Consider the following 17,875-nt stretch of genomic DNA (forward strand, 5'->3'; position numbering starts at 1 on the left):
ATTCCCTAGGATTTTCTTTGGATCTTAGGGCTAATCTCCTCTCATATTCCAGTTTCGTCTTCCTTACCATACTAGTCATTCTTCTGGCCTGTGTCCTATACTCATCATGCATCTTCTCTTCACTTGTCTCCTTATATCTCTTCCGCAGCCTCTTTTTCGCATGCAATTCCTGTTTAATATTGTGTCCTCTTGTTCACTCGTGGTATACAACTTACCATTGCTGCTAACAAATATTCTTTCATAATTTCCCATGCACTAATGATATCCCAGCCTTCCAATTCCTCCCTCCATGAAACTTCTCCAAGTTGACATCTAAGGCTATTATAATCACCTGCATTTTTATAATTCCTCATACCTTCCCGTCTCTTTGTGACTCCTGCATGTCTGTTCATTTTCCAAGTCAAAACCATATTGTCACTCTCTCCAACTGGTGGGTGAGATGTCATCTCAGTTATTATCAACTCTTCTGATGCTATAACCAAATCCAAAACTCTTGAACCTCTTGTTCCCTTTACATGTTGTCTAAGACATTTGTCCCTCAAGAATTCTAGAAATTCCATTCCCTTATTACATTCATCTTCCTCTCCCCAGTTTATACTACTGTAGTTAAAATCTCCCATAACAATCATTCTTCTTGCACTTGCCAAACGCAACTGTCTAAACATTTCCAGGTTCCTACTCTCGGTACTCCTGGGTCTGTAGCAACACCCCACTAAATATCCTATTTTGCCCACCTCTACCTCACACCATATGCTTTGAAAATCATTAGTGTCACTGCCTTCCAAAGTCTCCACTCTTAGAGGACATAGATCGTCACTTATCATAAGCAGTACTCCACCACCACCACGCTTTCCCTTCCTATCCTGCCAAAAAATACTGTACCCAGCAACTTCTATTCCTGTTATTATATCCTCTTCTGTCAACCACGTCTCATTGATCCCAATAATTTTTAGCCATGCTGATGTTATCTGCACCACCAATTCCTCTCCCTTATTCCAGATACTCCTGGCGTTGGTATATAGCATATAAATGCCGTTGTTTCTATACCCAGCATTATCCCCAGTAGACTCCACTGAGCTGAATGTTACCTGATGTCATCCCCCTTCTCCCAAATACTCATTCCTACAAGAGGCCACCCCTGCTACCCTCCTCCCTGAGACACACTGACTTTTTCAGAACAGCAGTCTCTCCTGATGCCTACGTCCTTCCTCATTCAAATGTGAGTGGTCTCTTGCATACAATTCCTCTCTGTCCTCAAACACACTCCAAGCATCCACATATTCCAGTCCTCTGTTATCATACATTCTAGTTATTATGTCATTCAATATTACCGCTCTTCTGCTCAGTTCGTCATTATCATACCTAGTCAACACACACACACACACTATTTTTCCTCTCTCTGTCCTCTTTCATACCACCTCAAGCAAGAATCTCATATCTCTCGCTGCCCTATTTACACCACCACTCAAGTCATTTGTTACCACCATCACAATCATCTCATCCACCCTTTCACTCTCCTAACTGCCAAAGCCACCCTTTCTATCGTTCCTCCTGGCAAACACTCCTCACGCATCCTATCTTGAACATCACAGATCATTGAGTCCCCATACATTATACCTCTTACCATTCCCTCTCTCCTATTGTTTCCATTTTCTCCTCTTCTTTCATTCCCTCTCTCCTACTGTTTTCATTTTCTCCTCTTCTAGCACTCCCATACCTCTCTCTCATTCCATCTCTCCTACTGTTTCCATTCTCTCCTCTTCTAGCACTTCCATACCTCTCTCTCTCTCCTGTTTCCATTCTCTCCTCTTCTAGCACTTCCATACCTCTCTCTCTCCTGTTTCCATTTTCTCCATTTCCATATCCAATTCCATTCTCTCCTCTTTTATCATTCACAAATTTCTCTCCTCTCCTATCATTCCCAAAACTCTCTCCCCCCCTACTCTGATTTGCCTTGCATTTATCTCTTCCATTCTTCTAATCTCATCTTTCATACTTATCATACTTCTCCCAAGACATTCCACCTCCTCTTTCAGCTCCTCTATCTCCCTCTACAGCTCAGTTACTCTAAATCGAAATTCACTCTCCCAAACAAAACCATCTAAACTTTCACTCATGCCTTCTACACTATCAACTATTATTTTCTCATTCACATTTTTTTCTTCATTCTCTTCTATCACACTACTCGTCTTCCTGTATTCATTTCCCGTTCCTGGAGCAACAAGGTCAGTTATTGAGATATCTACTGCATTTATTTTCTCCCACTGCCTGCACTTTAAACACACATGCACCCCATCCTCTCTCACAAGCCAGACATCCGATTCTCGAGATGCATACATGCCGCAAATACTGCATGCCACAAACTCCCTTATTATATTGCTTATAATAGAGTGCCCAAATGGCAGAGGACTTGGCGACACACCATTTGCGACTGCAGCTGAATCTGCCATCATTCATTATTGTCGAGGGATATGCCTAACAATATCAGTACATAATATCCTCCTTATAGTAGAGATTTTAATGCCCAAATAGAATTTAACTTACTAATCAGGAACATAAGAAATCATCTGTTTCACAAGCCAACAAATAGTAATTGTCTTGTAGTTATAAATAATGCCAATATAAAAGAGCAAAGCTTTCTAGAAAAGGTGCAGTCCTTTTATAGCCAATCCATAAATGTTTGAAATTACTGATTAAAATTTATTTTACAGAGAATAGTGACCAAAAAAAAGAAAAAAAAATACTTGAATATTCTTAAATGGAAAGATTTTCACTATACAGAGTGTTTCAAAAGGGGAGATACAACCTCTGAATGACAATAGAAGGTTAATAGCAATAGATTAACAATTTTTATTACCGTGAAAATATAATGTGACACTTGAAGTTTCAACACAGACAGTTCAAGTTCGATATGACTGCCTCCAGTAATTCTGCAGACATCCCATCTGCCTCACACAGCTGAGCATATCTGGCATAGCTTCAGCATTCAGCAAAATGGCAGTAATTCTGGAACGCAGCTCATCCAAATTGGCTGGTAGCGGTGGTACAAACACTTGATCTTTTGCAAAGCCCACAAGAAAAAAGCTAACAGTGTAAGGTCGAGGGAATGCAGTAGCCATGCTATAGGTAAACCTCTTCCAATCCATCTGCCTGGAAAATGGATGTCAAGGTACGACTTTATGTCTTTCAGGTAATGAGGAGGTGCTCTGTCTTGCTGGAAATGTAAGCATCCATCGTGGTCATCATCATCTAATTGTATTAGCTACCCTTGTAGCATGTTCAGATACTCATCACCAGTAACGGTAGACTCTGAAAAAAAGAAGGATCCATACACTTTCTTCTTGCTTATGACACAAAACGCGTTAGCCTTTGGGGTGCCGCAAACATATTTTACGATGCCATGTGGATTTTCGCTTCCCCAGATTCTGCAGTTGTGAGTTGAGTGTTTACTTACCTACTTATGTGAAAATTGCACTCATCGTTGAGAAGGATCGTATCCAAAAAAAAGTCCTCAATTTGTTCTATCCTACTGATCTTTTCTGTACAGAAATCCTGGTAAATATCTTCTTATCATTGTTCTTCATATGTTGTATGAGGATAAATTTGTGGGGCCTTAAATGTAGACAGTCATCCCATAAAACATGCCACACAGTTACATGTGAAATTCCAATCAGCATCAGCAGCACACAGCCTTCCCATTAACTTTGGATGATGCACAAAACAGCCTGTTTCCACAAAATTCTTGTGCCATGTGTAGATCATGAACGTAGTAGGAAGTTCTTTGCCGTATTGCATGCACCACTGAAAGTTGCCATTTTCAAATGGTGTGACGTATCAGGCCAGCTAGTGTTGTCATTTGGTAATGACAACATTAGGTGACCAAAAATTTGTGTTTCACTACATTATGACACTCACTCAGCTTTTGTATATCTTCTAAGTTATTCTCTGTTCTCCAACAAAGTTGTATACACTCTTTTGAAATACCCTGTATTTACAAAATTCAAATTTAGTTACCTTTGTATATTATTTTTGTTTACTACTAAACTTAATGAAGGGGATAAAAATACAGTATGGTGCAAAAAAAAAAAAAAAAATACTGAATAACTACAACTATATATGTTATGGAGTAAACAGGTGTTAAAGTTCAGTACTTTTTTTGTGTGTGTGTACCACACTGTAGTATAAGACTAAAAATATGATAAGTGAAGAACCGATAAAGATACATGTACATTTACATGTCAATTTCCAGCTTTGCTCTTTTATATTGATGTTAAAATATTTGGTGTTACATGAAGATAATTTAGAAAATCCAACTGTTGTAATAATTGATACACTTTAGTCCATTTATTTATTAGTTATAATAGCATAAATAATATTCCCTTATACCATAGGTAGGCTTTAGATTTGTGGATATCAAAATGGGTCACATGCTCCATTGGATCATATTCTGATTAATACAGAATGGATAAACTCTTTAACTGCAATATCTGTAACACAGTACACGTTGATCATGACTCCATATTAAACTACCCCTCATCATCAGATTTCTTATATGTACCTTAAAGTTGAATACAGGAATACTACATGATAAGTTTATATTATCTATTATTTGTTAGGTCTCCAATGTTATCAAATCTTATATTTCAGCCATTTTTGAAATATGATAGGTCAGTATGATATCTTCTAAGAAAAACTAGCTTGAAGAAGGATGGGATAAGGGAGATTCTAAAGAGGAAGAAAGAATGCAACACCATCAACAATTTTCATCCATATTAATCTATTATTTGTCAGTTCGTTGTTGAGAACTTGCATTTCATTCTTCTAAGGCAGTAAGTATGCATTAGTCCACCTAGATCTTGGTCCTCTTCTGGGTCTCTTTCCTGCCAGCCTGACATTTTTTTCATAACCTTTTCTTTATCATTCTGTTTAAGTGACCATATGACCACAGATTACCTCTTCTCACATTTTTGGATTTTTTTTAATGTGAATTTTTCTCAGAACTCTATGATATATGGTCCTACTCTTTGATCAGCTATTTTATTTGTAACTATTTCTTAGATGTTTTGCTATTCCTTTTTTGTTCTACATAAACTTATCCAGCTAGCTCCTCAGTACAACAGTATTGCTTATTCTGTTGTCTATTTCCTAAATCCACCTGGGAAATAAGAAACCTAAAAAGTATTATTATTATTATTATTATTACTACCACGGGCTACTCCAGGAGTCCTTAGACTCATCGAGGGAGGCCCTAAACATCATGTTCACACAGCTGTTCAACATTCTCACAGTATCTATCATACCTTGCCTTGAACTCGCTCACTGTCATAGCACCCACAACAGACTCTGGCAGCTTATTCCACTCATTTACCACTCTAAAAGTAAAGAACCCAGCTCTAACACCCCTGCTAACCACGCTCTTGCCCAGCTTCCATGGGTGTCCCCTAGTTCTCCCACCACCAGTGCTGATCTCAAAAATATCATCTGAATTAATCCTATAGAATCCTTTTAGCAATTTGAATGTCTCAATCATATCTCCCCTTTTTCGCCTATCAACTAGTTTCTGCAACCCACAAATCTTCAACCTGTTCTCATATGGTGCATTCCATAGACCTGCTATCATCTTAGTCACTCGCCTCTGGATCCTCTCAACCTCCTCCCCATCAAGAAGGAACCGAGGTGACCAAATCTGGGCACAGTAGTCGAGATGAGGTCTTATCAGGGCTCGGTACAGAGGTACAATAACTTGTTTTTCTCTGCTCGTCAAGGTATTTTTCAACAACCAAGTGAGTTGATGAGCTGATTTAGCTACTTTCGCAATGTGCCCCCTAAACTTTATCTCCCTATCCACCAACACTCCCAAGTCCCTGGCCTCATCAATCTCTTGGAGTACAGTTCCACCAATGTGGTATACTGCTGCTAATCTTTTCACTCCGAAATGCATAACCTTACATTTTGTCACATTAAATTGACATCCATTCTCCTTAGTCCAGAACTCCAATCTATCTAAGTCATCTTGCAAGACTTTGACATCTTCTGCATTCACTATCGCCCTACCCAACTTTGCATCATCAGCGAACAAATGAACTGTCCCACTTAGACCATTCCCTATATCGTTAATGAACAGATTAAACAGCAGTGGTCCAAGAACAGAACCCTGTGGCACACCACTAGTCACAGGCCGTTTTTTGGACTCTACTCCTGAATAAACTACTCTTTGATATCTCTCCATCAACCACCCAGCTATCCATCTCACCAACCCTATATCCATTCCGATATGTTGTAGTTTACGGATTAGAATTCCATGTGGTATCCTGTCAAACGCCTTTGCCAGGTCCAGCAGTATCACTGTAAACCCATTTCCCTTATCCAGTTCAGCCGTCACCATGTTATAAAACTTGAGCAAGTTACTGAGGCATGATCTACCCTTCACAAAGCCATGCTGTCCTCTGTACAGTATCTCATTTTCATCAATCCATTCCTGTATTTTTCCCTTGACTACTTTCTCCAAGACCTTGACAACGACTCCTGATATGCTGATCGGTCGGTAATTTGCAACCATAGTCTTGGATCCTCCTTTATGCAGTGGAACTATTTTCCCCTCTTTCCACGCCTTCGGGACTAAGCCAGACCTGAGACTCAGATTAAACAACATGGTCAAGGGCACTGATAATTCATTAGCCGCTTCATGCAAGACCCGTGCCGGTATACCATCCAATCCCACAGATGTATTCACATTAAGGTTCTGTAATAGACTATTCACCTCCACTTCATTCATCGCAATTCCCATATAAACTAATGGTTCCTTCATTTTTTCAACGTCACCACCTGGATGATATACTTTTGTATATCATCCAGGTTTTAGTATAATAGACTATATGATAGACTAATATGATACTAGATAGCCAGATATTTAGAAGTGCAGAAATAGAATCTGATCATTATCTCTTACAAGGAAAATTAAGAATATCCCCAAGATGGTTTAAAATTAACCAAATTAGTGCTAAGAGCCAGGAATCTTTTAGAGTTCAACTCTTGGATGATAAAAGTATCAACTACTTTTATTTGCAAAGAATAAACCAGAGCAAATAAAAGAATATGATATAGAGATAGAATGGAATAATTTAAAAAATTTATTAATAAATGCAATGACAGAATGCCTCTGAACAGAAAGTAAATCAAAGAGGAGAAAGGGAATAAGAAACTGGGATGAAAACATTGCAGCAATAAAAGTGGATAAACACAAAATCACTAGAAGCAAAAATTAATTATAAATACAAAAGAATAATAGGAAAAAAAAGAATAGAAAAACATGGGATAACTTCATAGCAAATTTGGAAAGAGATTTTACAGTTAAGAGGCCAAATACTACAAAATTCTAAGGAATGAATAAGGAAGTAAAAGAAAAAATGAAACTTGAAATAATAAAAGAGAAAACCTGGTTAGACTTTTCCAAAACTTATGGCAAGATAGTAATGAATCTAAAACTGACATAATGCTTACTACTAACTATACAGTGGAAGAAATGACATTATAAGAAATCCAACAAGCAATACAGCAAAGCAAATCAAGAAAATCCCCTGGAGAAAATGGAATAAATATAGAACTTATAAAATATGAAGGTGTCCTATTCATCAGACGACTTTTAAAATTATTTAACAATATCTGGCAGCAAGGAAAAATTCCAGAAAGTTGGAATAAGGCAATTTTTCATTCCAATATATTAAAAAGGCAATAAGCACAACTGTGAAAACTAAAGAGGAATAAGTTTTCTCAGCATTGGTTATAAGTTATATGCACGAATATTAAATTCAAAATGTAAATTAGAAGATAAACTTTATGAAGAACAAAAGATCCACACCCACTTCTTAATGCCATTCATCATCAACTTCCAAGGAAGCTCTCTTGTCCTTTCCCCACCCTCCATAAAATGAAAAATTCCATTTGTTGGTATCTTGTATAACTCTTTCAGAAGTTTATAAATCTCAATCATATCACTCCTTTTTTTCCTATTTGCAAGTGTCTGCAGTGTACAAATTTTCAGTCTGTCTTCATAATCTGTATGCAACAATCCTGATATCATTCCTAATACTCTCCTTTGTACTCTCTCCAGTGTATCAGAATTATCACAGAAACCAGACCAGACCTGTGAACAATATTATTATTATTATTATTACTATTATTACGGGCAACTCCAGGGAGTCATTGGACTCATCGAGGGAGGCCCCAAATCATATTCATCACAACTATTTGACATTCATACAGTATCTATCATACCTCGCCTTAAACTCATTCACTGTCACAGCATCCACCACAGACTCAGGGAGCGCATTCCACTCATTCACTACTCTAAAAGTAAAGAACCCAGCTCTAACACCTTTACTAACCACACTTTTGCCCAGTTTCCATGGATGTCCCCTAGTCCTCCCACAACCAGCCCTGTACTCAAAAATATCTTCTGAATTAATTTTATAGAAACCCTTCAGTAATTTGAATGTCTCAATCATATCTCCACTCCTCTGCCTATCAACCAATTTTTGCAACCCACAAATCCTCAACCTGTTCTCATACGGTTCATTCCACAGACCTACTATCATCTTGGTCACTTGCCTCTGGATCCTCTCCACCTCCTCCCCATCAAGAAGAAACCTAGGTGACCAAATCTGAGCACAGTAGTCTAGATGGGGTCTTATCAAGGCTCGATACAGAGGAACAATAACCTGCTTGTCTCTGCTTGTCATCGTATTCTTCAGCAACCAAGTGATTTGATGAGCTGTTTTGGTCACTTTTGCAATGTGTCCCCTAAATTTCAATTCCTTATCTACCAACACTCCTAAATCTCGTGCCTCATCAATTTCCTGGAGCACGGTTCCACCAATGCAGTAAACTGCCGCCAATCTTTTCACCCCAAAATGCATAACCTTACATTTTGCCACATTAAACTGACATCCATTCTCCTTAGCCCAGACCTCCAATCTATCCAAATCATCCTGCAAAATTTTGACGTCATCTGCATTCACTATTGCCCTACCCAACTTCGCATCATCCGCAAACAAATGAACTGTTCCTCTCAGATCATTTCCTATATCATTTATGAACAAATTAAACAGCAGTGGTCCAAGAACAGATCCTTGTGGCACACCACTAGTCACAGGCCGTCTTGTGGACTCTACTCCCGAGTAAACCACTCTCTGATATCTCTCCGTCAACCACCCTCCTATCCATCTCACCAACCCTATGTCCATTCCCATATGCTGCAATTTACTGATTAGAATTCCATGTGGAATCCTGTCAAAGGCCTTGGCAAGGTCCAGTAGAATCACCGTAAACTCATTACCCTTATCCAGTTCAGCCGTCACTGTGTTATAATACGTGAGCAAGTTACTGAGGCATGACCTACCCTTCACAAAACCATGCTGTCCCCGATACAGTATCCCATTTTCTTCTATCCAATCTTGTATTTTCCTCTTGACTATTTTCTCTAAGACCTTGACAATGATTCCTGATATACTAATCAGTCGGTAATTTACTACAGCAGTCTTGGAACCACCTTTATGCAGTGGAACTATTTTCCCCTCTTTCCACCCGCTCGGGACTAACCCAGACCCGAGACTCAAATTAAACAAAATTGTCAAGGGTACTGACAATTCTTTAGCTGCTTCTCGTACAACACGAGCTGGTATACCATCCAATCCCACAGATGTATTGACATTGAGGTTATGCAATAGACTACTCACCTCCACTTCATTAACCACAATTCCCGTATAATCTACTGGTTTATTCGTTTCTGCAATGTCACCACCTGGATGATATACTTTTGCAAAGTGCTCACTCAGTAACTCAACTATCTCAACTGATTCAGTTACCTCCCTACCATCGGCATTCTTTAAAATCAATCTGCCATGTACATTTTTCCTTTTACTTGCTACATATCTAAAAAACTGTTTAGGATTCTCTTTAGCCTGCATGGCCAATGTTCTTTCGTAATCCTTTTTTGCTTTTCTTACCACACTCATCACCCTTCTGGCCTGTGCTTTATACCGTTCATGTGCCTACCGGTCACCCTTCTCCTTAAATTCCCTCCATAGTTGTTTCTTTTTTTGCAACTCAAGCTTAATGGTGTTATTCATCCATTTAACCCCTACTTGATTTATTATTCGGACTCTAGGTATACAGTCAGCCATTGCTTCATGCAAGCACTTCTTAACTACCTCCCATGCACTATCAACTTCTAGTCCTTGCAGTTGTACATGCCATGGCACTGAACCAATCAAACTCCTAAGCTTGTCATACTTTCCAGCCCGATAATTCCACATATACCCTGTCTTAATTGAAAATTCTACACCTTTAGCCACCTCCCAAGTTAAGACCCTATGATCACTCTCACCGATTGGTGGCAATGTGGTCATATTTGTTACAGCCAAATCCTCAGATGTAATTACTAGGTCAAGCACTCGCTGACCCCTAGTATTTTCCATTACATGCTGTCGCAGATAGTTATCCCTTAATAACCGCATAAAATCCAGTTCCTTCCTTCCATGTGTCCTCTCCTCACTCCAATCAATGCGACCATAGTTGAAATCTCCCATAATAATCACCCTCCTTCCACCCATTTCTTCTATTTGCTTGTGCATACTGTCACCACCATCTTTTCCATCACCTGGTCTATAGCAGCACCCAATTGTATATTTAGTTCTGCTAGCCACAATCTCACACCAAATGGCCTCAAATGTGCTCTTTTCTCTATCCTGCAATTCAACTTCTATTCTCCTTGGCTGGAGCTCATCAGCTATCATCAACAATACTCCTCCCCCCATTTTATTCTCTCTGTCATTCCTGAACACACTATACCCATCACATTCAATCCCACTAGTTATATCATCTACAGTCAGCAATGTTTCACTAATACCTATAACCTGTGGTCTGGAAGTGCCAACCATGGCCAAAAACTCTTCCTTCTTGTTCCTAATACTCCTAGTATTAGTGTACATGAATTTAAGACCCCCATTAGCCCCAACCCTACCTTGATGCCTTATATTAACTATCCCACTCAGATTTGTTGTCCTTATTTGCTCTGGCATATTATATTCATTCTTACATTCGACTGCCTCCATAAGGACTGTATCTCTACTCCCCCCCCCTAACAAATCTAGTTTCCCTGAGTTTGCACATCCACTACATTCAGCAACACTTTCTCAAGTCTTCTTACACCGTAACCATTCAAATGCAAGCCATCCATCTTATATAGATCCTTTCGCCCATCAAACTCACTCCACACATCCACAAATTCCACACCACTCGTCATACATAACCCACGCATAAAGTCATTTGCAATTATAGCCCTCCTTTTAAACATTTCACTGTCATACCGTGGCAAAAGACTAATCATTCTAACTCTCTCACTCTTTTCTTTTGCTACCTCAAACAATTCATTCAGGTCTTCTATCATTTCCATTTTATCTCCTTTCAAATCATTCGTACCTGCCACAACAATCATTTCTTTCACCCTTTCCTTTTGCTCTCTAATAGACGCAGTTACGTCCTTTATGGTCGCACCAGGTTGGTACGATTTTGTCAAATCCTCTACTAACACACCTCGTACTAACGTGTCTCCATACAGCACTCTATCCTTCATTTTGTTCATGTTCACATTCATACGTCTATTTTTCCTGTCATACCTTTTATTATTGGTTGGTTCATTCAGTCTACTTTAGTTCAATTGAGGTCTTATCGAGGCCTTGTAAAGAGACAAACTGATTTTCTTATCTTTACATGTCATTCATTTCAACATTGCAATTATCCTCTGAGCTGTATTTGCAATCTTTGCTATATGGCTCTTGAGCTTCAACTTCCTCTCTACTAAAACTTCAAGAATTTCTTCAATTTCAATTTCTTCTAGCATAATCCCACTAATATAATATGACATTGGATATCTTATCACACCAAAGTGCATCACTTTGCATTTACTAACATTTAACTGACAGCCATTTTCACGTCCACAATTCCAGCCTATTAAAATCATTCTGCGAGTACTAATATTAGTCACATTCCTGATAACCCTACTACCTCAAAGGAGAGTATTAGAAATGATGTCAGGATTGTTGAATGCAGGCTATGAAGACAGATTGAAAATTTCTAGACTGCAGACACTAGCAAATAGGAAAAAAAGGGTGCATCATCAACAAATAGCTGAATGTCTCCTGCCATATCTTCCCATTGTCGTTAATTGTAAAGATTGAATAACAGTAGACCAAGGACTGATCCTTGGGTACGCCACCCTAAATCTTTCAGATTCACATCCCCCATATAGCACTTTTTGATATCTGTTAGTCAGCCATCCTTTTATCCATGCTAATATTTTATAATCCAGTCCCATATTCTCAAGTTTATGTGACGGTCTTCTATGTTGTATTCTGTGAAAAGCCTTAGAAAAATCTAAAAGTATCCTGGTGTATCCATTCCCCTTATCTAACTCAACAGCAACATTATTATAGAATATAAGCAAGTGGTTCAAACATGACCTTCCCACACTATTCATTGCAAAGTATAGATTTTCTGTCAATCCATTTGTGTATGTGAACCCTAACCAGCTTTTCCAAAATGCTCATACCTACTCCAGAGATACTGATAAGTCACTAGTTGGATCCATTGGTCTTTGCGCCACCCTTGTGCAATGGAATTACCATACATTCTTTTCACTCCTATGGAGTCTTCCCTGTTCTTGGACCCAAATATAAAGCATGGTCAATTTTTTTATTATTATTATTTATTTTAATATGTGATTCCCATCCACAAAAAGTTATTATTAAACCTATAGTACATTTATTCCATGGGTAGGCTAAGAATTTTTTTTTACTCATTTTTATCAATTTTATATATACGCTAACCACTCGGCCAGCCAGGTTGGCCGAGTGGTTAGCATATCCGCTCTCCAGCCAAAAGGCTGTGGGTTCAAATCCTGCCATGGGCATGGATGTTTGTGCTGTCTGTGGAAATACCAGTGGGGGTTGTTGGCAGTAGATGGTGTTGGTGTAGTTATGGTCAGTTGGTGGATTGAGTGGTTGAGACAGAGTTGTAGAGCAGGTGCCCTCCCTCGATGAGTCTTTGGACTCCCTGGAGGTGTGAAATAATAATAATAATAATAACATTCTTATTATTTTACATAGTCTGGAAACCCTGCTCTAGAAACCAAACAAGGAACTTTTTCAAGCCACTTCAGACCTCCAGTAAGTGGAAAAGCGGTCTCGCACTGGGTGATGAAATTCATCTCCCACCTAAAGACAATCACAAACATCCATGCCCACGTTGGGATTCGAACCTGCAACCTGTTGGTTGGAGAATGGGCACACTAACCACTTGGCCAACCATGCTTGCGGCTGGTCAGATTAACAAGATTACACATCCATTTCACTCCTACCCTATTTGTTCTTCAAACTATAGAAACACATTCCAATATTGCATCATTTAAGTATTTTTTTGAATGCTTCCCATGTACCGTCGATATCCTTCCCATTCAACAACAGATACCGTGGCACAGAAGCCAGCATATTCCTCAGTTGGTCATAATTTCTTGCTTTGTAGTTCAGCATGCAACTTTTTCTGAATTGAATATTCATAAACTTAGCCACTTCCCACTTGAGTACTGCATGATCACCGTAACCAACTGGAGGCAGAATATTATTATTATTATTAACATCTGACCTCCATGGAGTTAGAGACTCATCGTGGGAGGTACACACTATTGCACACAATGCTCATCCAACAGTGCCTTAAACTGATTCATTGTGTCTACATTCACAAACACATTCAGGCAATGCATTCCACTCGCCAACCACTCCCCATGTAAAGAACCTTTTCCTCATTCCTCTGCTCGCACCCTCTTTATACAGTTTCCAGTGATGGCCTCTTGTTCTATTCCCCTCTCCCATTCTATGAAAAATCTCTTCCATGTTAATCTGATAACAACCCCTGACTAGCTTATATGTCTCAATCTTTCCCCCCCCCCCCTCTTTCTCCTATTCACGAGGCTTTGTAACTTACATTCTCTGAATCTGTCCTCATACTCCACATTCCAAAGACCACTGACCGCCTTTGTGAATCTTCTCTGGACCCTTTCCAACATATCCTTGTCACCATGAAAACCTGGCTACCAAATCTTTGCACAATAATTCATATGAGGCCTGATCAAGGACATATACAATGCATCATAACCTCTCTATTTCTGTATGTCAGGGTCCTCCGCATCATTGCCTTATCTGATGTGATGTCTTCACAACTTGTGCAATGTGGCCCCTGAATTTCAGGTCCTTGTCCACTATCGTCTTTGTCCAGAATAGTAACATATTTAACTGAAACTCCATCTGCCACTATAATCAGATCCAATACTCTTTGACCTTGAGTTCCTTCTGTCACATGCTGCTTAAGGAACTTGTCTCGCAACAACTCTTTAAATTCACTTTTTTTCTTCTCATGAAATTTCACTGCTAACCAATCAGTGTTCAGATAATTAAAGTAATCATAATGGGGGACTTGTTTTGCACTCATCATCTTCATTTGGTAATGATTTTCTTCATCACTAGCAACTGATCCACTAGGTCTGTAATAACACCCCACTATGTATTTGATCATGTTAGACTCCACCTCACACCATATGAATTCAAACTCAACAAATCAACAATTGTATAATTGTTGATTTGACATCAGAATCACTCCTCCTTAAAACTTTCCTAAAATTTGCATCATTGGTAAACGATGATGCAATGGAATATCTCATATATTTAACATCATTAACAAATAAATACATTAGTAGAGTTAGGAACAAAAACTTGTGGCATCCCACTGATTATCTTCCTTTTTTGGGATGTTGTTCTTTCCTATACATTACTTGGTGGTGTCTTTTAGACAACAAATCTCTTATCCATCTCATTAATCTCTTATTCATCTCAACTTCTGAACTAACTTGACAATTAGCTGACATATCCTTCATGAAATACAAAAATATCACTATATTTGTCTCCTTTATTCTTCACATTTGTCACTTTTTCATAGAATGCAGACATGCTGCTAAAGTAAGACCTACCATTTAAAAACCCATCCTGACTATCAGAGAGAATTCTGTAGTTATTGATGTAGTCCTGCATTCTGCTCCTAACTGGTCTCTCCAGCTGTTCTGTAAATTGAGCTGAGCAGTCTGTAACTGAATCTGTATAAATTATATCATTCAAAAATCCCATTCAAGGGAATAATCAACTGCTTTGCCTATTTAACTCCCCAGCCTTATTAATATCTAACATACCCAACAAACAAACCTGTTTTTATTCACTTATTCTTTAATTCCTTTGTCTTCAGTTTTTAATTTCACACTCCTTTATAGAATTTACTGATGATTTGTATGTATTTATTTATTCTTTACATTCCTTCATCTTACTGTAAATCTATGATTTTAACAAAGTAAGCATCCATATATAATGTGTCGATTCACATAAAATATATTGGTGACATATGTAAGAAAATGTTATTAAAATTGGATTGGATTGGCATTAGTAACAATTTTCAAAACAAATGACTTATTTAGAAATAACTACAGGTTAAAATGAATGGTTGACAATGAGAGGCATGCTGAGTCATCCTCTGATCAATGAACTCTCACTGAAGAATTCGTGTTTTTTTTTTTGTTTGTTTGTTTTTGTTTTTACACTATTCAGCACATTTATGATTATAATTTTATGACATGCACTCCTTAACTTTTGATTTCAGCATGTAATGTAATTCTTTGTATTGTGCATGCTTTCTGTTAGCAATTCAGTTTTTAATAAAGTTTTCTTACTTATTGTCCCATGTTTTTTTTTTTAAACAACTAAACCATTAGTGGCTAGCCCCCATGTAAAATACAGAGACTTGGGTTTCTGTTTTATGTCACTAACTGCTTTAACTCTCAGTTTTAGGATTGAGAATTAATTATGACTCTGAAGAAAAGAGTATGAGAGACTACTTTTGTATATCATTTAATGTTTGCTTAGAAGTTTCCTTGTATTATCATTAATAAAATCTCTTTTCTTTTCTCCCCAGTTTTTATTTCCTTGAAGACTTGATGTCAGTTGTGGAACAGATGCTAGCTGATACCTGTCCTGGGCTAATAATTGAGAAACATGTTCTTAGTAGCCATCAGATGAGAAACCATATTCCTCAACTATTAAGCTATAGTCCTGAAGTTATGATGCAAGCTGTTCTTCTGAGCGGAACAGATGCAATTTTAAATAACATCCATACTCATGAGCAGGAACATTTTATAGATCTTGTTTGTTTTGGTGCTTCTGAGCTAGTAGATCAGCATTCCTCAGAAAATGGATATCTGATTTTAGCTTATGATATGCATGCATCATATCTCTCTCTTCTCATTCGTCAATGCCTCTGTGCCCTTTTGGATCCACCAGAACCAATGGGGAGAGACTGGTGCATGCTAGGAGTACTCTTTGGTATGATAGATAAACTGCCCAAGTTAGATCCTGGGGATAATCCTGATTTTAGTCCTACATTTTGCATTCTTAGTGAATGGTTGAAGAGTCAAAGTAGTACAATAGGCTGCTTAATATACAAGTTAAAAGAATTAGGACAGAATACTGCAGTTGATATGATTCTCCGTACATCACCCTTATTAAAGATGTCGCCTGCAGAAAGTATAGGAAAAGATTCTCTTCATACGAAACAATGAAAATTGCTGCTAAAGCTTGTGCATCTGTATCTAACTTATACCATAATGAATATAAAAAGGATTCATAATGATTTTTTTTATTTACATTTGTATAATTTAATAATTAAATGCAATTTTCATATGGTTGAAATTGAAACTAAACAGTATTAAATCTATTACATAATTAACTTTGTAATGATATGACAGTATTATATATATATATCTTAAACACACAGGAGGAAAGGGAACCCCCATTCCTCCTGTGTATTTTGGAATTTTTTATTTCAAATGTAAGTAATTTTGATTAATTTGAAATAACACCACTAATTTATAAATTCTCTCTATCAGATGAACCTATACTGGATAGGAGTTTGCATTTACTAGATACATTTGATATTCTTGACCTGTGCATATGGATATATCCAGAAATGTGTTTAAGCAAATCAGATGCTTTTAATTTAATGAATATAACCAGGACATTTTTTGGTTATGTCTTCAGTTTAGCATTCTGGTGCATTTTTCATAAAAAAAATTTTTTCTAATAATTTATTAATAAAATCCTTTACATTTTTATTAAACTAAATTTGAATATGAATGAACCTTCCTTCATGGTTACATGGCAATCAGAATTCATTATAAAACTTATAGAAAGCACTGTGTTAGAGTAAAACTTCAGTTTAATATAAATCAAAATAATTACTCGACGCTTCAACCTTCACATTAAGGCCATCATCTGGTATACATATATACAAAAAAAAAAAACAAGCTGCACTACAGTCTACATGGTTTCAAAAGTTATATTGATTTGGTCAACCGTTAAAACTATTGGCTTGACCTCTGGTGGAAAAAAAACCTTACTACATCAATGCTACAGTCCTGTTATTATTATTATCTATTTGGTTACAAAAATAAATTAAGCTAGAGAGCAACATGTTCACACAAAGTTACTCATATAAGATACATATAAATTAAAGTGAAACAGTATGGATAGTGGCCAATAAAAGTGAAATTGCTTAGAGTCCTAAAGTCAGGGTTTGTTGGAAAACTTGAATTAAGTGGGCTGAATATGTGCCATCCAAATTCTTGGGATTTTTTGCAACTTGAGATTTTTTTATGTTGTTAAGATTAGGATGGTTGATCAAAACTTCACAGGCTTGTTTAAATTTGTGTTCATACCAGGTTTTTGTA

The 17,875-nt window shown here is 37.6% G+C and overlaps 1 protein-coding gene across 1 annotated transcript in view; it reads left to right on the plus strand.

Moving 5' to 3' along the window:
• LOC150100659 (death-associated protein kinase 1-like) overlaps window positions 1-16,708 on the plus strand; it is a 441,829-nt gene extending 425,121 nt beyond the window's left edge. Inside the window, exon 19 of the mRNA XM_090401850.1 lies at window positions 16,066-16,708. Coding sequence (XP_090257976.1) covers window positions 16,066-16,708 — 643 coding nt within the window. The remainder of the gene's footprint in view (window positions 1-16,065) is intronic.
• The last annotated feature ends 1,167 nt before the right edge of the window (window positions 16,709-17,875 follow it).

This window comes from Typopeltis vanoorti, chromosome 12, assembly GCF_054136105.1.
Source record: "Typopeltis vanoorti isolate ZY-2024b chromosome 12, IOZ_Tvanoo_1.0, whole genome shotgun sequence".
Lineage (NCBI taxonomy): Eukaryota > Metazoa > Arthropoda > Arachnida > Uropygi > Thelyphonidae > Typopeltis > Typopeltis vanoorti.